Raw genomic sequence first — 25,928 nt, forward strand, 5'->3', positions numbered from 1 at the left:
TTGCGTTTTTTTTTCCGTAAAAGTAAGCCAATAATTATTTTTTTTCCACTTAAAAGCAATTATTATTATTATTTTAAATTTTCGTCAAACAAGCCATTTGCTACGATAAAAAAATGTTACCAAATTTATAAATCGCAACGCGAGAATGAAATATAAAATATATACTATTAGTTTTAGATATCGTCTAATTTCAGTACGATTTATGCGATACCAATTTAAATCGACATTATTTTCAATAATAAAATCACAGATAAACATGATCTTGACAATGGCTATAAAATTATTCAAATCCGTTTAACTCGTAAATTCTTTTCCAATATCTACGTAGTTCAAGTGCTTTCGAGTGTTGAAAACTTTAAAAATTCAACCCTTAAACACCGCTAGTATAATAACAATATTGATATAATACAAACCAACAGATGCGTTGAACATTGTATAAAAGTAAAAATAAATCAGAAGAAACTAAAACAAATTGCTTAAATTATAATAAAATATCCAAGACGCTCGAAAAATTTCATATCGACACATAATAATATACTAAATTATGTATTTTTGTGAAATATTTATGAATCCTTTTCCTATTGCCAACGAATGTTTGGTTTGGAATTTAAATGTCGTAAAAGTAGGATAAAGAGATCAGTGCCAGACACTTATCGAAGTATATAATATTTTAGCGATTTGTAGTTGCTATATTATGAATAAGTATACCTACATAATATTATTATGCGTTACATATACTCATTTACCGCAATGCGTGCTGTGTTAAGTTAAACAGCATAATATATTATTTTTATTATTTATTTTCGTTTTTGGTGTGCGTGTGCAGTATAATATTTTTACGTGTTAGTTTTTGTCGTATGCAGTGATTTCGTATAAATAGTCTAAAGACTAAAACACATAATTAGAAACCTAAACGACTCCTCTTGTCATCAGCCGTTTCCGTCGCCTATATGTACCTAGGCCGTGATTTATTTTAGAGCAAATACACTTTCTACAAAAATAAGGAAATATTTGTAGTTTCAATACACGCTTTTGTACAATAATACTGCTATGATTTGTTGTATCTAAGTAGGCAAGTAGCTATACTGCACGCTTGTAGATAATAATTAAAATGAGGTACACGACGTCACGACCCATGGGCTTAAGCGCCGGGTATGAATGATAGGTTATACGTTTGTATTTTGTTTATTTTCGTACCATTGCCTACACGAGTTGAATGTAATTTTGAATGGGTTATAAATTAATATTGTTGTCGTATCGTCTATCAGAATAATTCGTCGGCATGTAGTATGTACTATACTATATATGTTTATTGTTCAATAACAATAATATAACGGTGTTGTATTCCGTTCGTATGCGAAAGAAGTATACCACTACGGCTCTGCCTGCATATTATTATATATTATCGTGTCTGGAAGAAACGTATTTTTTTTTTTGTTTAAAAGGACGTTTTTCAGAAAACGGATCTTTTGATTAATATTATAATACCATAGGCAAAATATGTAGCTCACGAATAATTATATGTACAAATTGTACAATATGATATTATAATTTATATAGTATTGTGTTGTGGACGAATATTCTGCGGGACGATTATCGTCTGTATAATATGGTAGCAACTGGCAATGGCAGCGGAAAGGCGTGTCGGGGTAAATGTGTTTTAGCTAATAGGTAAATGTATTTTATACTGTCATACTAGGGACGCATTTCGGCAAAATTCCGCATAAATTAATCGCATGAGTTAAATGTTCAACGTGACTCATTCTCGAATGGGATTTATGCGATTTTGCTTAATCCATATTATATTAATGTGTTGTACACGTCGTGAAAACCAGGTATATCGTTGCCGTACAAGCTCTTATTCTGTTACACATAAATAATCACGTGACGTGTTGATTGCAATTGAACTGTATACTATCATAATATTATTAATATATATCTAATAACGTTATAATTACGATTATGACACTACAGCAATAAAGATTTAATTTAAAATATTTGCGTATAATATAATATAATATAATATTGTCTTTCGTCTTTGTATTAATGGTCATAAATAATATTAACAATGCCGTCGGGTTGGTACACGACGGAAATTTTTTTAGGAAAAAATCGTCACGCGTGTACTTAATCGGAAATTAAAATATAATATTATTATAACAACTGGTGTATGATAAATAGAAAATACGATTGTAAAATAATATTATTTATATTGTCAAGTTCTTTCAAGTCACGATGTTATCTTTTTTGTGGTTTTTTTTTTTTTTGGTGGGTGGGTGTGAAGAATGGTGTATGGCTAGAGAGGATGTTGAGGTTTAGGTAATTCGAGGCTAAAATATACTAATTACACATACGTGATGAGCTTATATACATATATTTTCATATGATACTTCGACTATAGGTTTATTTCTTTTTTTTGGACTAAAAGAGCTATCTTTAACTGGCCTCCCACTCATACAATATCGTGGTCTGTGGGTATAGTATATATTATGTATAAAATAAATAATAATATGAGCATTACGGTTTATAATATTTATAAATGATGAAGGCGCAGTTATAAAATCTGGAAAACTCCACTTTACAAAAATGTTCAGGGAGACCAATATAAAATTATTTTAAATCTCATTTTACTCCTATTGAAAATAAATATCTAACAAAATTTATGATAATTCAAAAGATATTCATCGGATTTGTGTGGTTGTTGCATCAAAATAAAAAATCTTTTTTTCCAAGAAGAAGTGACTTTCTATCGGAAATATTGGAGTTGTCCCGCGGGGTTGTTGCAGCAACCCCCAAAGCCGTATTCAGAACAAATTTTAGGATATAAAGCATGGGAGTTATAAAATATTTTAAAAAAAACCCGATATTTAATATTATACACTTTAAGTTACGTAATTTAAGAAAACTTTTTGGAGGGGGGGTTAAAACCTTCTTCCCAGGTTACGGCCTCGTAGCAAGCAATTAGGTATTTTAATAATATCACGATGACGTGATATGCGGCAGTAGGTTATGGTTTTTATTGCAGTTTGGCGAATAGTTTTAAGTTTGAGCATAATATAGTAACATATTATATGGTATCACAACATTTATGTGATACGTTACAGTGACGTGTGGGGTTATCACAGCTAAACATTATTATATTGACAAAAATATTCAGAAATGTCACATTTTATTTATCAAAAAATGGGAAAATTTCATCAAACCATATTGTATCGAATAATCATGATTTAAATGTTTGCGATTGCATTTCGCCTGAGTCTTGCTGAAGACAACAATAATGTGTATTTTGACTTGTGGCACACGTTTGCAGACACCGAAGAATATTATCATAATATTCAAGTGGTACCTATATAGTCGTGTTCCCGCGATTGATTTGAATCGATCTTGAGGTCTGTTTTATAGTTACACGTATCATACGCGCGCGTCTCAGTTTTGGTCTTAGTACATAAGTTAATTTTAGTTATACATACACTTCATTATGTGTCTCCATTTTCGGCGTATTAAGCGAATTTAAATTATACAAACAAAACGCGGCACTCGTCCGTGTATGATGAGCCCATGGTTCAGTGACTGTGAAATGGCTGACGAAATGTTAAGACTAATTTTAGTTAACTGTATCATCGTTGTGTTATTATCATTAAAATAACATAGCCATATTATTTTTACAATTCACGACGCATAGGTTTATTGTCTTTGTGCGTTATGTCCGCGCCCGATAATAAAACGGTGTACTCTTTAATTTTTAGTACACGGCGAGTTAATGTATTTACTCAAAAACGTTATGAACGTGATAATTTAAAAAATGCTATCAATTTTCAAATAATAATAATAATAAAAAAAAAATTCTAAAACGTGTCAACGACGACGGGGGTGAACGTAACGGGATTCAGTACAATATAATGTCGTGTGTATCGCGTGTACGCGTACGATTAATTGTTTTCGAAAACTCGTCGTCATTGGCATACTTCGACAACGGTATAGGTAATCATATCATAATAATAAATCAATTATGATTCAACAGCAACAGTGTATCGGCGTAGCCGAAAATACAATATGCCGTCTGCACAAGTCACGTTCGAATATAATAATACGTATGTGTTCGCGCGGACGGACAGAGATCGGTGACATCTTGACTATAATAACACGGGTTAGGTTAGGTTTCAGTTAAAATAATAATAAAAAAAAAAAACAAATCGTTTAGGTACCACATAAAATTTAGTTGTCATTGCCATCCAACAGTAACATTTTATAATATTCTGTAAATCATAATTTTGTACTCTTTTACTCAAGTTCTACGTCTGTTGACTGATTACAGCTTACGTATATTATTGTATACACTCGTCGTGACACATCGGTGATCTGCAGTGCGCCATGACTACCAGCCGGCACGCGGTCGCCGCGTTCGCCACCCTGGCGGTCGTCTGCTGTTCTATGCTCGTCGTCGTTCGCGGCTACGAATCCGGCGCGCCGGTGCTGACGTGTCGCACCATGATCCCGGGTCACGGCAAAGCGGCTCAGGTGTCTGCCGCCCCGTACAGGATCGTGGTGTCGGAGAACGTCACGTCCTCGAGGGTTCGCGTCACCCTGACGGCGCCCCGGCCCAACGACTACTTCATCGGGTTCCTGGTCGAGGCCCGAACGCCCGGGACCGGCGAGGATGCCGTCGGATCGTTCGTCCAGGTGCCGCAGGACTCGCAGACGCTCGACTGCAACGAAGTGATCGTGAGTACATACGCTATGCTATTTATACAACAATTAAATTATTAATGTCTAATAATATTATATTATAATAGGTAGTATGTTTGTGGGGTTGACGAGCGTGACCGCCGTTACACATAGTATACGGCGGATAAGTTAAGTGAAAGATAAAATCCCGGAAAAACTTGAATAATATATAGTACCGCGTTGGTACGTACCTACCGATTTTCCGAGTAAATAGTAGTGTCTTTTAATAAGCAACGATAAAACCACTATTTTCCATCGCGAGTAGAGCGAATTTCGGTACTCCAAACGTTTCATTTTTTAGCCGTTTAAATTTTAAACCTGCTATATTTTAATACAATCATTCGATTTTTGACGCGTAAATATATATGTATATATATATATATATATATATGTAGTGAAGTGTTATACGTGAATCTATAATGAAAACCGTTTAGATCATTATATTCGAATGTGTTTTGTACGGTTAGATGAAGAGGGTACGCTCTACAAAACAAATCGAAATGCAATTGAAACAGACGTAATAGAAACTAGTTGCATACCATTATATTTTATTGTTATAGAGCAGGTGTTGTAAAATAGTGAAAATAATGGTTAAATTGTACATACCTACCTGTTTTCTTGTTATAATAATAACGCTAGATTATCGCAATAATGCGTTCTCACGAGTCACGAGCGAGATGTGTAGACCAAGGTTAATCTAGTTGATTCCAACATAGAATAATAAAAGTAGGTTGTATCTTGTCGAAATAATAATATAGGGAATACAGAACTTTTGGTCATTTTTATTATTATTATTTTTTTTTTTTATAATTTTATTGTGCAAAATATGTATAATATGTGTGTATTATATTGTTTTGTATAATAATAATTGTAATGCAGGGTTTCTCGTATACAAAGTAATTATAGCGAAAGAGATAATTATTTAAAAATAAAATTTTGAGATATGTTGTCAATAATGATTGTGATTTAAAATAGTATATTTAAATTACAGTGATTTTCCTAATAGATTCAATATTAATGTTTAGAGCTCGGGCGTGACCCACAGCAGCAACACGAAAAAGAAGTCAGTAGAATTCGATTGGGAAGCACCGAGAAACTTTAACGGACAAGTGAACTTTGTGTAAGTCTTAAACATTTCATTAATACGTCTAACGGAATAATATTCTGAACTCGACAATATTGTGTGTTTTTATTATTCCGTAAAAATAATATCACACGATTAGAATAATAACTATATGGACACAATTGTGTAATATTTTGTTTTATACAGTGCTACGGTGTTACTTGATTACGAAACATTTTGGGTTGGTATAACTTCGACTCCAGTTCAGGTTAGCAGTGCAAAAGGCGGGCCTTCGGATGTCGAACCTATTGAAATCGGCAGATCAGAAAATGTATAACTATTTTAAAATAAATATATATTTTAATATTTACTATTGATATCGTACCACCGATGGAGATAATACTTAAAGTAATGTCTTGCAAATGCTATAGGGTCTCAGAGAAATCGAAGCAAACATTTACGATGGTTGTGGAAAAACTAAAAACTGCGTCGGAGCGCCTCTTGGTTGCATTCAAACGATGAATTGCCGAGCGGTTGTAGCTTTGATGCCGTCGAATGACAAATATCAGTTTGAAATGATGGCCCGTGATAGCCAATACGTGGCTTTTGGACTTTCGGACGACAACAAAATGGTATAAAATTTAAAACGGAATTTAAGCATATATTATTATTATATTATTTCCGTAATTTATACATATAATAATAATAAATGGTCAGTTAGAAGTATATAATGACGTATAATTTACATATTACCAGATGTCCTTAGAAAAATATCAATTTTATAATAGCCACGTCATACGTTTTAATATAGTACAATTATTTTTAATGTATAATAAATTTCAAACAGTGCGAATTATTGTAAGCCGATTTAGATTTATTTATAAAAGGTGGGCCCATCATCAAGTATATAGGTACAAATTCTTGTCTTCTAAGTGTTTTCAAAGAATTTCATTGTGAAACTTTTCTTGATTTTAATGGATAAACAAATGCTTGTTTTAATGGTTCTACATTTAATATTGAATATAAGACTTAAAACACAACTTAAAAAACTTCCGAGGAAAACATGCAGTGTAATCATTTACGAGATGATTAATTAATGAACTTTATAATTTCGTGTGGTAACTTCTTAGTTTTAGTTAATAAAAGCAAAAGAGCGAATAGTTGTTTAAATTTGTTGCAAGCTAAAATTAGTCTAAAAACCTACAATATATAACCTTTATAAAATATATAATATTTATATTACATATTACATAATGCTTTACTTTGGTGGTATTTTTCAAAATAATATTAAACTTATTTTTGGTAAATGTACTTGTTTTGTGGCATTTCAATTTTTATGTAGTAATTTATTAGTCAAAAGTATCGATTATGGATTTAAAAAAATTGATATTTCACAAAATATCATTCATAGTGCAGTAGTGTGCATTTATTTACTTAACTTAAAGTTGTCCGAAAAAATCTTATATATGCTTATTGCCTGTATTCATTAGGGAGGCGATGGCGTTGTCGAATGTGTTCATGAAGAAAGTGGCCGGAGCAACAGTGTAAGTGCTTACAAATCGTGGAATGTTCCCAATCGAAAGCAAAATCGACGCGTTGAGGACTTGTCGGGCGTGAATTTGGAAAGCGCATCGATCATCGACGGTGCTATTTACTGTAAGATTGTCGTGGATCCTGTTTTAAAAATAGAAGACAACACGTATGACTTAGATAACAATAATTATTTCGTCCTTCTGGCTGCCGGTGCCTCGTTAAAAAGTACGCAAATTGTATTAAAATAATAAAAAAAAACTTTCGATCGTAATAACAATTTATATTTGAAACTCTTGTTCAGCTTTCAGCGTTGGTTACCATGATGTAGCATTCATAAGTAGCCCCGACAAGAGGAAACTCGGTCAGTTGAGAGCGGCTCGTGTAATGGACCCGTTTTATGACAACTGTGGTCAGACGAAAACGTGTTTCGGATCGCCCGATGGTTGCTTGTCGACACAGGACTGCGCTGCCGTAACGGCCGTCAAAGTCGAAGGGACTAGGTACATGTTTGAAATGAAAGCCAGGAACGCTGCTTATGTGGCCGTCGGTATCTCGGATGATCAGAAGATGGTAAGTGGCGTTATACATTAAAGTTTGTAGTGTATAATTAATATTATAATGATTATTAAAAATATATATATATATGTCATACTAAATCGTATATTATATTTCAACAATCATATTTTTAAAAAAAACGTACAAATTAAAATAATAAAGTGATGACAATTTAACAATATAACAAAACATTCAATCAACTGATTTAAACCACAAACCAAAATTTACCTAATTAACTATTAAAAAATATAAATCATAGCAAAAAGAAAGGTGGAATCGAGAATAGTGATAATAATTACGGTTCTAAAGGTACATTATATTTTTTCAATGATGGAAACAACGAAGCTCTTTGATTATTTAAAGTGGGAAGATAAAATAACAGATATTGAAGGTCAAAAATATATTATTCATAATGCAGTGCGAACAAAGCGGAATTGTTACGAAAGAATGGAATGGAAGACGTTAATGGCCCCATAGTCTAGTAAAATATGGGCAACTTGTTATTGAGGACTTGGTTAAATTTTGGTTGTGGATCCGAGGACAAGAAAATGGATAGCGGCTGTTTTGTGGTTGATCATTATTATTGTCATTATTATTATTATTATTATTGTTATTTATTAAAATGTCTATACTGTCATCGTAATGTGTGAATATAATAGTCACGTATTCAACAATGTAAAAATCGAGCGAGTTGTGTAATACAATGCGAATCATTCTATTATAATGATGATAAATATTAATTTTTTTTCTTCTCTCAGGGAGGAGACAGCGTCATGGAATGTGTCCACGAAAACGTCGGTACGAACCTAATCAAAGCTTATATGTCATGGAACGTTCCTAATCAAAAGAGTAACAAACGTTTAACGGTGAGCAGCATATTTTTATCTATGAACACGGCACTTTTAGGAATTAGAATGCTATAAAAATGGTTGTTATATCCACTCTGTATTTTCATAGAGCCAAAACGGACTTACACTATTAAATTCATCGTTTATCGACGGCACGATTTACTGTAACGTTGTGCGGGACGCTGTCACTAAAGTGGAAGGAGTTAATTATGATTTGATCAGAAATAAATACTTTTTATTGATCGCCGCCGGTACATCGTTAAAAGGTAAAACAGATAAAAGATACCTACAATTATGATGTTGCTGATGATTATAATAACAACAAAAACACTATTATAACATTAGAAAAAAAATAGGAACGAATTAATTAGAACGGTAATTTATTAAATGAACGTGTTATATGTGTCCCAGAACGGAGTGTAGGCTACCATGACTTGGCCTATACCTCAACCGCGGAGGCGAGTGCGTTGTCGGAAATCAAGTCACTGAGAACCTCGTCAAAGTTGCTTTTGAGGTTACACGGATCGTTTATGATTGTCGCATGGATTGGAGCGGCCAGCATAGGTATTGTCGTCGCCCGGTATTACAAACAGACGTGGGTCGGAGGTTCGTGTTGTTCCAAGGATTTGTGGTTTGGGGTAAGCTGCTGAGAAAGCGTTCTGTATTAAAATAATTAAATTAATAATGTACTGGTACGTATTATAGTAAATTATACACAGCAGTCTCTGTTTAGTGTTGTGTAAAAAAAAATTCTCATTTCATATGGTTTTGATTAAACCGGAATAATAAAATAGAATTCTGCACGACTATTTTTTTTTATCTGCCTGCATGTCTTAAATAAATATAATTTGATAAAATTTTAATAAACGTACTATTTGTAAAAATTCGCTGATATATAATAACAGTATTCTAACAGTTTTAGTGTACAATACGTATACCTACGTATACGTGTAATATGTTGTGTCACTGTATAATTAAAATATGTTATTCCGTTTTCAAATCTGCAGTGGCATCGTTTGTTGATGATGTTCACTTGGATCCTTTCGTTGTCCGGGTCGGCTTGCATATTCGTGGAACTCGGCGAATGGGTGTCCGGTCCCAGTCAAACGCACGCGCTTTTGGGAGTCGTCACTACCGTGTTGGCATTTTTCCAGCCGATTTTCGCAGCGTTTCGGCCTCATCCTGACTCGTCGAAGAGGCCGATTTTCAATTGGATCCATTGGCTGGTCGGAAACGCAGCTCATATATTCGCCAGTGAGTAGCCTACCCAACATAGTATTTTTACTATTTTTTAACCCTAACGAAGATTTCCGTCTCTCATAACCGTGTTTTTTTGTGTACGTTTGCAGTTTTAACCATATTTTTCGCCGTCTCGCTTAGCAAAGCCGAACTTCCTGCATGGATGGATTGGATACTAGTAGCTTACGTAGGCTTCTACGTTATTATTCATTTAATATTGTCGGTAAGTACAAACCACACTCAACGTACACATTTATGTTATAGTTTTTCTTACTAATTTACCCGTACATTTATTAATCATTTACCGATTAAATATTAATCATTGTGGTTTAGATATCCGGTTGCTTGAGTGAAAAATCGGGAAGCATGCGCATAAACACGTTCCCCATGAAAGATCTTCACAACGGAAGGAATCCAATGAGCTACGAACAACACAAAGATGCACCGGTAAGTGAATTGCAAAGCTAAACATGTTATAATATTATGTTTTCGATGAAAAATTGTATTTTTAGTTTTTAAATTTATTATTTTCATGAGATATCAAATTTGAGAAATATTTTTCGTATTATAATAATAGTACAAATTTCACGTCAATGCATAATATTATTGTGGTGTATTGCCCTGTGTAATTGGTGTATACATAAAATGTATTAAGCATTACATTATTTTTTTTTTTATTATTATACTTTTTTTTTTAGCATTCTGGATTCCGAAAATTCTGGCTGTTCATTCATGTGCTGTTTATTGTTTTGATAACATCAGTCTTAGTGTTAATTGTTATTTTTGCCCCGATTGAAACCAAGTTAAATTCTCTCCGGGAACAATTCAGCTAAGAGTTATCAAAAGCTTTTGTAATATTTGTACTATAAATTTAATTTACTTTTAATTGATTTATTTTTTATATTATTATTTATTAAACCAAAATAATTGTTTTAAATACAGGATTTTACATATTGCCTGAATATAATGTACAGATATTCCAATTATTATTTTACTATGTTGTAGTAACCTACTAAAACACAGGTTGTTCGAAGCTTGTTTTGTATTATGTACCATGTTTACATGACTTGATGTAAATCCTTTTTGTAATTCATTGACCATTGTAACTCGTTTTATTAGTCTACTTAGATTTACAACATTATATACGTAGGTAAATAGAGAATATATTAAAAGGATATATTGGTGTAATATTTATTTTACAACAAAGGCGTTATACAAAATATTACATTATTATATTATCATAATACAAAATTACATAGATAATGTTATTATGTAACAATATAGCTAATTACTGTGCTAAAATATGAAATTCAAGGAATTTCCAAGTTAATCTTACAAAATTCGGCGCCTACCTAAAAACTACAAATTACAATGGTATTATTTAAAAACTAATATTTCATAAGAAATAATTAATATTTATACAATAATATGTTTATTAGAGTGACCGATATGTGTTTAATATAAAAGTTGCGTTATGATTGACTGTTAAGGGTTTATAAAACGCAACTTATATTTTTTCAAAAATGTAACGTTTTTAAATATATATGTTTACATGATAATAGGTAATATGAAATAAAATTATTTTATGCAGTATTATGAAGTGCACATTTTTTTAGTGTTTTTTTAACACTCACGGCTGTAGTTGACGATGTATTAATGTACCTATATTTATAACACTTTATCATGTCCGCGTAATCGTCCGAGGATTTGTGGTACATTAGCAAAAAGTTATTACATTGTATTATCGTAATATTATGGTTTTAAAATTTCATCAGACGAATCATTTTAATATTATTAATTAATACTAAAATCAGATCATAATAAATTCATTTCGAATTTGATGATAAATTAAATACTTATACTGTGATGGAAATTGCGTACATTTATTAAACATTTTTAAACTTAATATAATTCATAAAATTATATATGATATCGTATTATGACATTTTATCACGAGAAATTATTATACTTATATAACAAATGGTTTTCATATATTTTATATTTAATTGCACCCTCTACTAATATTGATACTTGATACGCTAAAACACCCAAAATAAGGAGCAATTTCTCTAATAAATCGCTCTAACCACGGTAAAACGTATTTCTAGGTTGAAATATGAGTATTTATAATTTGACGATAAAGTTAATTACTAATTACACAATATTGATTTCTACACTGAATTTATAACCGCCATTAACGTAATCAACTCATACTGTGTAATCAATTTAAGTTAACACCTATAAAATAAATAATTCACATTATGGGAAAACCCTATAACTGCACGGCTGTTATTATACTGACAAGTATACCAATAAGGCAATAACTGTATATTTTAAAGCAAACAAGTGATATATTATTAAAATTTAATAGTGTTTCAACGACTATGGAATAATTTACATACATATGTGTCAATGTATTTATCAACTGTTTACATAGGTGATATCTGATTAGAAAATATCGGTAAGGGCGTAAAATTATGTATAGTGTATAAATATATGATGCGATACATGGATTATTTAATATGGTAGTAGGTTAGGTAAGTACTTAGATTATCTATACCTTCACGGGAAGGACCTTTAATCCTGTTATTATTTCTTTTAAATTATTATTATTATTATTTTTTTTTTTATTAAATCACACAATTGACTAACTTATAAATGTTTACGCACTTAACGTTATTATGGTGTGATAACTTGTTTTGAGATATGACAAGTCTGAGTAAAGTTTTTGATGGTACCATTTATGTGTATGGGTTTTCCCTTATTTTCGATTCGGCGGTAGTGAACGGAGAGGGGAGAAAGTTTTGTGTGTGTTTGGCAGGTGTGATGGAAAGTTTTAGATATAATATGACTATCTGGTGGAATTAGTTGAGGTATAAGAAAGATTATGAGTGTTGGTTCGTTTTCTATATTCTCACGCTTTTCCGGCATTTGTTTCAACCGTTTGTCTAATTGTATATTTTCTGGGATTTTGGATTTCCATATGTATTCCGACGTTTTAAGTTTTGTGTTCATTCCTCCTGTTGAACCCTATTGTGTGAGTTTAAAGGCTATTTTTTTTCTACATGTTGAAATTGTGGCTTGTGAATTTATTTACGAAGTAAGTGATTCTGTCATCTGTGAAAACGATTCTGAATTCTATTTGATTTTTATCAACTGTTTTAAAGACTGGTTAGGTATCGTGGAGGAGCATACCTACGTTAGTTGGAACTGTCAGTTTGTCAAGATTGATTAATTGTCAATTGACAGTTATGATTTAAATTATATTATTATTTATTATATATATTTTTGGTGTATTTTCTATATCGAGTTGAGTATCTGTTTATCAGAAAGAAATATATAAAAGAGAGTGTTATAGATTTTCATATAAAATGCGATATTTTTGAGGCCGATAATATGGCCTATCATTATGACATATTCTTTTAGCGGTATCCCGTCGATTATGTTAGAGACGATAGACTGCTCTCCACAGGGAGTGTTTTCATTGGCTGCTGCATATACGTAATTTAATATTCTGTTTTGTCCGTAGTTGGTTCCAGAGGATATCTTTGGTTGAATTAAGTTTTCCGAGAATTGGAACGGATAAGAGAGAGAGAGAGAGAGAAAGAGAGAGGTTGCGTTGATGAAGATGTGGAAGGATTAAAAGCGGGGAAATGAGTATTTGTAGAGAGAGCTTTGTCATGGGTCGAAAAAGAGTGGATTGTGTATAGTGGAGACATTTTTATATTTGGTTAATAGTGTGCGTTTTGTTTGAATAGGAAGTTTGATTGTGTGTGGTCTGCTAATGACCGGAGATTTAGACGGTTTGTCCTCTTTATAATATTATCCCGGTTCGTTTTATGATAAAGAGGTTTTTATGTAATAGATATATTGCCCATACATATCGGTTCAGTGTTGATTTACCGTCTTATACTATAACGATAATGGTATAAAATACAATATGTCTCACTGTTGGCGGTAAGACACGTACTTATAATTAAGATGTGTTGTAAACTGATGGTGTATTGGAAAAAGTATAGGTAAAAATAAAATACGATAATTATTTAACGAATATTAATATTATATTATATGATGACCGCGGTGATTTTTAATGTTGAAGTAAATACGATATAGGTACTTATCTGTAAATTAGAAGTAGTTACACGAAATTACACGGTAATGTGCAATATTTTACAGATTTTAATAAACAAACACGAATTTTGTGTATTGATAAAGTTTAATTGATAAAATTTTATTCAAACAGTTAAGTCAAATTGATTCATAATAAGCCATACTTAGGTACATTGAAATACCTAAAGAATACGTATATCGTAAAACGTATTAACTGGATGATATACCGGGATAGTGAATCCACGATAGTGTAGTGTAGCTAAATAGCCTATCCAGGTTGCCGTGCTATCATAATTATTATAAACTTCCACGCATTTAGTATGGTAAATTAATATTAATAATATTTTCAAAGAATTCTAATTGAAATTTATTCATGAGCATCGATACAACCGTCATATAACACAATAATTATGACACTATTATATGAATTATTTTTAAATTCTGAGTGGAGTCTTCAATTTTTTTGATTTTACATCAATTTATGTTTTATATTTTTTTTTTGTCTGTCGTCGTCCTTTGAGACTGTAAAATATTAATTTTTTTATCGATTTTAAACTCGGCAGAATTTTTTTTTAAATGGCAAAAACGATTAAAAAAAAAAGGAATTTTTACGTTAAATCAGTTTTCGACAAAAATGATTTCTTTATTTTTTTATAATTTAAAATTATACAACCAAAGAAACTTGAAATTTTCAGTAAATATTTACCTAATCATTTTCTATGTATTATGGAAAAAATTTTAAAATATTTCAACTCTTTTTGAAATGTTTCATGAAAATAAAAATCTTTTTTCCGAGCGTCTTGACTTTTAAATAAGAATTTTGACAAAATTCACCAAAATCTCAAAAATGTACATATTATTTTTTTAATTAGAAATTCATAACAAATTTCAGTTTATACCTACAATTTAATAAATTAAAACAAGATTATTTTAAATATTATGCAACCTATTTAAAAAAATATTATTTCTGGAAAGTCAAGTTAATTTTATGATTGTTATTTGTTTGAGGTTTAAATTTTTACGACAATTATATACATGGTATAATTTATAAAAATGCTTGATTCATTTTGACTTTTTAAACATTTATAGACATTAGAAATTTTTAATTTTTTTATACAATTATAATTTTTTTATCAAATAAAATATCAGTTATAGATTTTTGAAAGGATACACAATTTTTCTTAGTTAATTTGTTACTTGCTTTATTTATTCGTTTAATTTAAGATTAGGGCCAATTTCTATATATACTTACTAAGAAATAATATTTAACAATATAATAAAGTATAGATTTGTAATTAAAAACACTGTATAGGTACTAAAGGTACTTATATAAGTTATAATCAAATGCAAATTTCCAAAGCTTTGCTTATTAAATGACAATACACTTAATCATTGTTTCATTTAATAAAACAAGGATAAACTATACAAGTAGTGAGTTATTTTAAATGCAATGTCCTCGTAAAGCAGGACGTTTATTTACAAAGAGGGGAACAATAGAAAACTGGTCGATTTATACTAAGGAAAATTGTAATTTTCTCATGTATTTATAATGTATATGACACTAAATTAATGTTTATCCGCTTTTTCTGGCCATAACTTGCGACTATTCATCTCAATCAGAGTTGAATTCAAGAAAGTACGCTGATGGTCCTGGAATTGGTTTTTGTATTACACCTACTTATAGATTAATGAATTAATATAAATTAAAATTGCATTTTTTTTTTTTAGGATTCCTACTACAGTTAGTCTATTGAAAATAGATACAAGTTTTACAAATTAATTAAACAAATTAAAGTTTAGAACGGCAAAATAATAGAATGGATTTTTTAATGTCTAGCAATTTTGTATTGATTTTATGGTTTTGCATTAAAAACAAATAAAATAACTAAAATAGTTTTAGTCAAAAACATAATTAAAAATAAATCATAATTGATTAAACATAAGAATAATATGAACAATAATTGGAAAATTGGAAAAAAACACTTGAAATTTAGAATAAAATTATAATTATCAAGGACCCAAAAATGTATGAAATAAATGTAGTTAGGTAAAAAATATTAACGAAATAAAGTACAAAAATTAATAATGTTAAGTTAAATATTTTCATCTTATACTAGTTGTATATATTATTCACTATCATCAAATCATTTTGAATCATTTTATAGGAAATGGATAATTAAAATTAAAACAAATGTCTAACAAATTGTAATAGCGTACCTTTTGAACTAAAAGATAAACTCCGTTTACTCGAATAATTTTCAGTTAATTGTTTGGAAACATTTGTATAAGTCTCCGATTATTTTGTACCATTTCGATGACTATATAGAAGGTAAGAGCAGAAAGGCATTATAGTAGTTGGAAAATTTACTAGGAATATGGCAAAGATCAATATAACAGGTCAAGACCAATTAAACTTACTTGACATCATTATTAAGTACATTGTGTTCTAATCGCGTAAAATGGAATTTTAATCATCATACAAAATGTTTATACGTTCCAAAACATTTGGTAGATACAAAACATAAAACCACGTAGTAATAACATTTTAAGAGGACGCCACATCCGCATGTGTTGTCTCCGTTTTACTTACATACCACATCAAAAGTTTTCATTAAGTGCAATCAATTGTATACTCTTAGCATAAATATATTAGGGTCAATAATTTACTTATTATCAAACTTAAAGGTAATAATATTATCTTGGGCATCTCTAATTGATATTTTAATTTTTAAGTGAGTTATGATTGTGTAAAATATTAAAACTTTAAAATACTTACTTATTTTAACTTACCTTAACTTTCTTAAAAATCAAAATGTCAATTAAAGTCTACGAGACGCCCTCTTTAAATAATATTATTAACTTTAAGTTTGATAATAGATAAATTGACTCTCATATTAAAGCTAATAGCATAAAATTGATTCCACTGAACAAAAGTTTAGTGTATTATTATTATATGTATGTAAGACGGATACAACATAATACACATGCGGGTATCACATCTTATTAGGAAAGTCACATTTTTAAGTTCTAATTGAAGGGATAAATAAATTGATTTTTGTGTTTTTTTTTTAAAAAAAAATAATAAATTGTATTTTTTTTAAATAACTGATAAAAAAATACTAAAAATACCTACCTCGTTAGTTATTATTAATAGTAAAATAAAACACTAAAATAGCAAATATAAATATATCATAGAATAAACGTCTAGCTGACAGACTGCTTTCGCCCAGAATCATTTATCGTACGCAAAAATCGTATATCAATTATCATTGAATTCAAAATTAATAAGTACATTATACCTATAGTGACTTGTTCTATGTTGATATGCACTCAAAATGTACAGTACAGCAGAATGTTTCCTTACTTTTCACCGTATTTAAATTTTAAGTCTTAAATTCTTATAAAAATAAAATACAAATGATTAAATTTAAAAACAAAACACTGAATTAAAAATAAAAAACTGGAATATATTTAAATCTAAGCAAAACGAACTTAATTGTACCATATTCATAAATTAATTATGCATTGAATATTAACCATCTAATTAAAATTAATATTAAAATCGTAATTTATTTTTAGGAAATAATTAATAATTATTTGTGTTTTTACTATAAAATTAAATTTTTATTTAATCAGTTTTCTTATAACATCCTTACTTGCATTTATATAGATTTTTTATGATCATCTAGAAGGATAACCTAATTATAGAAATAATTAAGAATTTAAAAGGTACACCCTACTCAATCGAATTATTTATCCTACACTATATCCATTGTACGAGATTATTTATGAATAAATAATAAAATAACCTTTACAGCTGTGATAAATAACGGTATTTTTTTCTTTTTTAACAAATTTTAAAATACGTTTTTGTGTTTTGTAAAATATTACTTTCTAAAATTAATTTAACAGCAGTATTGTAAATAGTATATATACTCTGGTGTATAAACAAATAAACAATGACCAGAATTACGTAGGTATAAACATACAACAACTTTTTGTAAATATTTTTTTAATTTTTAATTTCAGTTTCCTTACGTACAATTGTACAAATTGTAACGAAACAGAATATTATCCGTTTCTTTTGTTCAGAAAATATTATTTCAAAGCAAAAAAATGCTTTGATAATATTTTAGGTTTTTCATAAAAGTATTATTAAAATATTTTCAACAGATCTCTATAATTCAAGTTTTCAATTGTTCCATTATTATTCACATAATATCGTAATATACATAGGTTATTGTAGCTAAATAATTATTATATCTAAACAAACTCAATTTTGGGATTATACAGACCACTCAAGTGGTAGACGAATATATTATTATATAATATTATATATTTCAATACCTGTAATTAGGTAGTATTATATAATATTTTAATTTTTTATCATTATTTAATCAAACACTACAGTTGAAGAAGTACTACAAGCCATTTTTTTTTTATTATTTATTGTTAAAACTATTCATAAACTCATCCGGGGCTTTGGAATTAAGCTATTTCAATACGATACTTCAATATATAATATTATTGTTCTGCAGGAGCCTGCCGCGGACGAATAATAATTACTCACAAGTCACGACAACTCGATTTAGAGTGGCGTGTATGGCTTCAACTGCTGTAGTATTCAATATTATGGCATATACATTATTATGCTTATATTGTTTAGTTCGGGGCTCAGGTCTCAAATAATTATGGTCCGACGAGCGGCCTAGTTCAGGATAAATAATACCACTATTGTAGGTACCCATCACTGCCCGCCGACGAACCAATTGGCTCATGCCTCTATATTGTGAAAAACACGCGCCGTGTACTTATATTTTATTTAATAATTTCGTATGCGCTTTTTTGTGGGCACATGATATTAACGTTCTGTTAACACATTTTTAATTTTTTATTGGTAGCTGTGTGACTCGGTTGCATTCGTACACGAAGCTTTAGTATTTTCCAGTCATATTTATTGAAAAACTCTTTAAAATCGTTCGTCTAGTCGTCTAATGAATGCATCATATTGTGGAAATCGATACTAAGTAATTTAGAAAAATAATTGAAAAATCTTATAAATGTCATCGAAACCACATTTATTTCTATCTAATATCCGAGGTTTCAGGTTTGTATAATCACTTTAATCATAATAGAAAAACAAAATAAATACAGTAGTTTAATATACGCTTTTAATATATACCTTTGGCATCTACAGTATTAAACGCTTGATAAGTTAATAGCGTGATATCAGAAATGGAAATTTTTTTTTCGGTATTCCATAAAACATTTACATATTATTTTCAGACAATTTTCGAATGGTTGTAAAAATAATTTAAGTATCATACAAAGCTATCAAAATTTAAAATAGCTTCATTAAAATCGTCAATGGTGTCTTAAATTATATATATACCCATGTGTCCTGTATTACCTATCGTAGTTAATAAAAAAATCTTTGTACTACAAAAAAAACTAATTAACATACTATACAATTAATTAATACATTATGCAACATTTATACATAGGTAATGTAATCAAGGAAGACGATTATTTTGTGTAACTTTTTCTTAATGAGCTGATGTAATTGGACTACATAATGTTAGTCCAAGAATCTAGGTGAACAATCCAATGGTAGGGATTTAGATATTGTAGTATAAATACTGTAAACAAACTTTCAATATACATCAGTGTTCTTTTTCGATTTAGATACTTTGTAAAATAAAAATTTATATTCATTTCACCTACAATTGAAGTGACCATTTTAAAAAATGACTACCAAGGTAAGATTATCAAATTATTTTTAACTTTTTACATTGGTTTTTTGTATATTAGTTTTTAAATTTTTTTCATACTTTAATTTCAATTTCAATTGTTTATAATAGGCATATTATTTTGTCTTTGTTAGATAATAAGAGCAATATAACTTTTTAAAATACCATACAATAATTTATACAACTATAAGTATAATGATAAATATTAAATAAGTTAAATAATTCATAAATACATTTTATTATTTATGAATACGAAGAAGAGAGATCAAAATGAGATACATACGAATGTATAGGAAATAACATAAAAACGTGAGAAATGGCAGGGAATTTTAAAAAGAATTTGAGGCATTAAAACCCGAGAATTTATTTTACCATTTATTAAATTATTTAAATTATTAATAATTGTTAAATAAGTCACGTGCTTATAGTCACCTAAAGAATCTAAATACACCTATTATATTATAGATGTGCCAAATTGGAGTGTTACAGTAAATAAGGAAGCAATCAATTTAATTTAATTTTTTTGTTTTTAAAGTGAATATCTGGAAAACTTAAGGGAATTTCAATAATATGTATATTATCATTTATAAATTAATAGGTTCAATACTGATTAATATATTTGAAATAATATTTTATGATAGTAAAAAGATGATTAATTCCTCTTAAAATTATATTAAATATTATAATAAAATAAAATTATATGGCCATCATGATGATATTAATATGGGTTAGGAATGTAGGTTATGCGTTTAGTATTATATTATTATACGTAATTTCAAAAGAAAATAATTTGAAAAATGTACAATAATATATCCAGAAATAGTATTTGGTATGATCGTTTAAAATATGTCATAATAATATTTAGGTACGTTTATTAGTCTAATTAAACAATATTATGTACATATATACCTATTGTTGTTTCGTGTATCCATATTACACATTAAATAGTATAATATATTTCTACTTTAAAAATTAATTAATGATAAAAACTAGAGATTTATGTTATGATAAATTAATAGTCGTGAGGTAATTTAAGAGAAAAATGATATCTAAATAATAAATACCTAGTATACCTACTAATCAATATTTCATTTTTAGCGAAGCGATAAATGTATAATGATGATAGAATGATGTGTTTTTTCATATTTTCCTGTTAAGACATTTTGAAGCAATAAAAATGCTTAAATATTTCACATCGAGAGTGATTTCTTTTTGGAAATTAGATTTTATTAGTATTCAGAGTGAAAATTTTAAGAGTTAAAATGTTAAATGTATCCATAACGAATGTTTTCATTAGTCTTGGATCAATTCCGGAACACTAGGACTAATAAAAAACTTAGCCATTGCAGATGTTGCAGAAGTTTGCTCTGTGGTCGAAGTAGAGGCGTAGTGAGGATTTTTTATGGGGAGGGTTACACGCTTTTAATTTGAGTTATTGAAAATCAAAAACAACAACAAAATTAATAAACGCACTTTTAATAATAATTTGTTTAACTCAAATACTCTATTAGGTATACAACTAATAACAAGAAATATATTAATTAAATAATTAAAATGTATAAGAAAATGTCCACATTTAAATTTAAATATTTCAAATTAATATAAAAGCACGGCCAATAGGAGGTCTATTGCCCCTTTAGCCTCCTCTTCTTCGCTACTCCACTGGATCAAAGCGAATATACTCGTATATTCCTGCTGTTTTCAAGGGAGTTGATATGTGTGATAAGTGAGGGCGAGAGAGAACTATTTACAGCTGTCTATTAAAAAAGATCTTTCCTTTTCCAACTACACCATCACTGATCCGAACATCTCAGTGGTCCAGTTCGCTCCAGCTAGTAACCACAGTCACTCGTCATTTCCGAGTACTTCAACTATCATGATCATCTATGTGTATATATTTAAAGGAAAAAACGTATATCTATCGCACTCTGCATGGTTCTGAAATTCGGTACATGTATATAATATAGCAAGATATTCATCTATACCGGGCGACGTGCACTTTGAAGTCAATTTATTGAATTTCGCATATTATAGAGAGGCACGGAGGGGGTTATTTCGCGAAAAACGAACGGTTTTTCATTCGTACGGAATTGCCATCGATATAAAATAAAAAAAGGTATAGTTGCTTTCATTGCATACAAATACGCACGTCTATTCAAAAACCGTGTCTCGTCGAAAACCCTCCCGCGTTAAAAATATGTGTAGGGTTTCGTTTGACGGAGCTCGCTGTACAAAGGTAAGTCCGCGGGCCTTACATTTAATAATCAGACCAGCTACACAGACGCGCATATAGTATATTATGATACTTACACGAACGTTGTATATTTTATTTTTTACCCAGTCGATCGTAGCGTTCGCGGCGGCCGTCGCAACTCTGTTCGCCTACAACTTGGCCTTTGCTTATCCGCCGCCGGAGGAGTACAAGAGTTATTACGACGACGGCGAGAGCTATCTGCAGCATCGCGGCTACGACGATTACGCGCAGCACTCGTCTCCGGCCGCCGCCGCCCCGTACCACTTCGAGTACGGCGTGAAGGACTTGCACACGCAGGACATCAAGAGCCAACGGGAGGAGAGCGACGGCAACGGCAACGTCAAAGGATCGTACAGTCTGGTGGAACCCGACGGTTCCACCCGATTGGTCGAGTACACGGCCGACCGCGAGCACGGGTTCAACGCCGTGGTCAAGAAAATCGAAGCGCCCCGACACTATTACGATCATCAGTCGCACGCGGACTACAGCCGACAGTCGGCCGATTACCACGAGTACTATTGACCCGACACGAAACGACGTTATTATTATAATATTATGTCGCGATATTTATATTATAATAATTTACCGATTAATTCGTTATCGATTTGCGACTGTTTAGTGTCGTCGTCGTCGTCGTCGTTGTACACGCGTAATTACCTATATTGTATATTAACGATACCTAATACTGTGATGGGGTGATTTTTGCAATAATAATACATCCAATAGCCAATAGTCTCTATTGTTGCGCGTGGATCGTGTTATGCGAAAAATAACTATCTAAGTCGTTTGTCGAATAAAAGAACACTTATCGTAATTAAAGCACGTGTGTTATAATATTTACCTGAAACTATTGTGTTGACTCGTTTTTTTGTCAAAAATAATAATAATATGTACCTATTACCCCCGTCGAGTATAATAGACCTATAGTCCTTTATATTCATAAATAGAAATTCGGACGAAGGATTACACTCTACATTAGGCTTTGTTTTTGCAGCTGTGTATATTCAATATTGTACAATAATGTTATATCTTAAAAAAAAAATTGCGAATTTAGTTCGTGATCATTCTTAAAAACCAGAGTTCGTAATATCACTGGATACTTACTTGTACTTCAACATAGTCGGAGAATTTTAAATCACAGCAGACAAGATGACAAAAAAGTAGTTATATAAAAATAAAAATAATTAAAATTTGTAATAATAGGTTGTAAGATATACAGTGTATAGTGTATACTGTACATAGTAACCAATAGTACATATATAATGTATAAATGGGCGCGTATGTTATTGCAATACAAGTTAAAACCTCTCAAGTTTGAAACATATACGCATTTAATAGATAGAGTTAAGTATACATATAGTGTGACAGTATGTATATTACACTATAGTGAGTCAAAAATATATTATTTATTTGTTCAACTTGCACTGAACTTTGCTCTTAATTGTTTAAAGAAAGTAATAACTAATAAGTAGGTAATTAAACTTTTATTGATTTAAAATTTAAATTACACTTATAAAGTGAAACGTTAAAAAGCAATACCTACCGTATGATTGCACGATGTTGAACAAATAAATGGAGTTAATGTAAAAGACATTAATACGATACAAAACACACACCTTTATCATAATATTTAATTCAATTTTTAAAGGTAAGTACGTAGTATTGCGGGCAAGTTTCTCAAACATCTAACATCTTAACGGCTTAACACATCAAACGACAAATGCATATCTATGTCGTGTTCAATGTCACCGGAGGACTAAGGTATTACAAGTGGCGTGTTTTATTTTTTTTGTAGAAAATACGAACGTACCTACGTTTATGCATATATTGTGCCATTGTGGTATAATTTCCGATTTTCGCAAGAGGTGAATAACCGTAAATTGTTATATATTGTTATTTATTGTGCACTATATCGTAATTAAATTAATAGTTAAAACACAACATTGTATTCTATAATGTAGTTTACGATAGTTGACCTATTAAGATTTAATATCAAAGGTCTAGAGATCATTTAACGTCCCTCCGTTGTGGCACTTAAATCTTATCTATAGGTACTTAACTTATGTCATACAACTATGAGTAAGTATAATAAGCTATTTATAGTCTTCGCTATAATAGATACTTCTTATAAAATACCTAAATTATAATTCAAAGAAGTTGTAAACTTGTACTGTATTAAATATTTCTAAGATTATTTAAATAATCTGAATCTACAGCATAACTTTAATAGTTCAATCACAATTCACTCGTTGGCTTTTTTTTAATTATCATTTACACAAATACAATGAGAAGCAATTTTCGCGTATATTTCATCCGTTGTTCCCGTAACGGACTATATCATTTTGACCTTTTAAATACAATATAATATTATACCTTCATAATGTGCACCAGGGCGAACAAATAAAATTTGATGATCTTAGGATCCTATATTTTTACTATAGAAAAAAAAGTCAGTTTATGTTATATAATTCACATTAAATATTAAATTTGTATGGAATCGGCAATGGCAATATAATGAATTAATATCAAATTCTCATGATTTAATTAAGTTACAGGTACCTACATTCGGAAGACGCAGTAGTTACTTTTAAAATACCTAAAAATAAAAACAAAATTTTGAAATATATTTTATGAGGTGTAAAATTCGTTTTCTCGGGAAAAGTCTTGTACTATATATACGCGTTGGCTCCGAAACGACCGAAATCCTTGGTATTGGATTTTTGTTAGAATCTGAAGTATTATCAAAATGGCGGGGAGAAGCATTCGTTCTCCAATGGACGAATACCGTAACCCATAAAATGTTTTTGTCATCCTTATATTCTGTGCCTCAACAGATATAAATATATATATATCGTACACAATCGAATATTTATATGTACGAAGATTAAAAAAAAACCTGAGGTTGTATTTCATATTCCATAATATATGTAAGTATCTATGCCCCCACAAAAAATACACACACACACACATATTATATTATAATAGTCTTGGTCGTGAACTCGTGAACAAACTATATAATATATTAATATCATATAGACTTGTGCTTTTTTCAAGCCAAAAACTAACGTTGTTTTATCGTGAAATTATGCGCTTTACATTGTAAATCTCCACGGACTTTCATATTTTTGGAAAACGGCCAAACAGTATGGTAATGTAAGTAATTGTAAGTATTGTAATGTTCACACGACTGGATCTCCCTCGCAGGACGCAGATTAATCATGTCCATCGTTTCGGTGCAAACTAATTTTGCACATACACGTGTTGTTGCTCTTTATCATTATAAATACCTAACATGCAGTACTTTTATACATAACACATTGTACAGCTCAAGACCACGAAGTCCCATTACATGAGACATCTCATTTAAAAACATTCGCGATTTGCATTTAGTATTTTATATTTGTTTAATAACATTAATAATAAATAATAATAATACATTAAAATATACTATTGTATCCTTGCCATTGTCCATTGCCTGCATTATACGGCAATGCGTTTCTTCATGCTTGTTTCCTCTCGCATATCCTAAACCGACAAATCGTATAAAATGGATACATTCCATATTTGATAATTTTAACAAGAATTCATTTTTGGTGAATTTAAATCAGTATACTTTCACAGTTTCACACACCACATAATTTATTTACTATGAAATCATTATTATATATATTATAATAATATGAGATCATGTCTTCGTTGTATTTATTTCAATCGATTCGCGTATAAATAGCTAGTAGCGTATTTGAGGCTCAACCAGGGGACAGTCACTCAAATTTTTAATACAATTTTTAATAGTAAGGGCGAGGAGAACTCACTGCTAATCATTAATGAATTGCATAAAATTATTTTAT

General features: G+C 30.1%; 2 protein-coding genes across 3 annotated transcripts in view; both read left to right on the forward strand.

Moving 5' to 3' along the window:
- The window catches only part of LOC114122998 (putative ferric-chelate reductase 1 homolog), a 43,790-nt gene extending 32,234 nt beyond the window's left edge, over positions 1-11,556 (forward strand). For both annotated transcript variants that reach the window (XM_027985827.2, XM_050199830.1), the window contains exons 2-14: positions 4,316-4,722; positions 5,751-5,845; positions 5,996-6,119; positions 6,220-6,420; positions 7,279-7,546; positions 7,623-7,891; positions 8,635-8,742; positions 8,834-8,990; positions 9,136-9,362; positions 9,732-9,978; positions 10,074-10,186; positions 10,297-10,410; positions 10,662-11,556. In XM_027985827.2, the coding sequence (XP_027841628.2) occupies positions 4,372-4,722; positions 5,751-5,845; positions 5,996-6,119; positions 6,220-6,420; positions 7,279-7,546; positions 7,623-7,891; positions 8,635-8,742; positions 8,834-8,990; positions 9,136-9,362; positions 9,732-9,978; positions 10,074-10,186; positions 10,297-10,410; positions 10,662-10,796 (2,409 nt within the window). In that variant the 5' untranslated portion in view covers positions 4,316-4,371 and the 3' untranslated portion in view covers positions 10,797-11,556. The remainder of the gene's footprint in view (positions 1-4,315; positions 4,723-5,750; positions 5,846-5,995; positions 6,120-6,219; positions 6,421-7,278; positions 7,547-7,622; positions 7,892-8,634; positions 8,743-8,833; positions 8,991-9,135; positions 9,363-9,731; positions 9,979-10,073; positions 10,187-10,296; positions 10,411-10,661) is intronic.
- Positions 11,557-19,695: 8,139 nt separating this feature from the next.
- LOC114123016 (cuticle protein 18.6-like) lies at positions 19,696-22,924 on the forward strand. The gene is made up of 2 exons (XM_027985859.2): positions 19,696-19,832; positions 22,165-22,924. The coding sequence occupies exons 1-2, from the start codon at positions 19,821-19,823 to the stop codon at positions 22,597-22,599; spliced, it is 447 nt and encodes a 148-aa protein (XP_027841660.2). The 5' UTR covers positions 19,696-19,820; the 3' UTR covers positions 22,600-22,924.
- Positions 22,925-25,928: the final 3,004 nt, after the last annotated feature.

The sequence above is a fragment of the Aphis gossypii genome, chromosome 2 (assembly GCF_020184175.1).
Source record: "Aphis gossypii isolate Hap1 chromosome 2, ASM2018417v2, whole genome shotgun sequence".
NCBI lineage: Eukaryota > Metazoa > Arthropoda > Insecta > Hemiptera > Aphididae > Aphis > Aphis gossypii.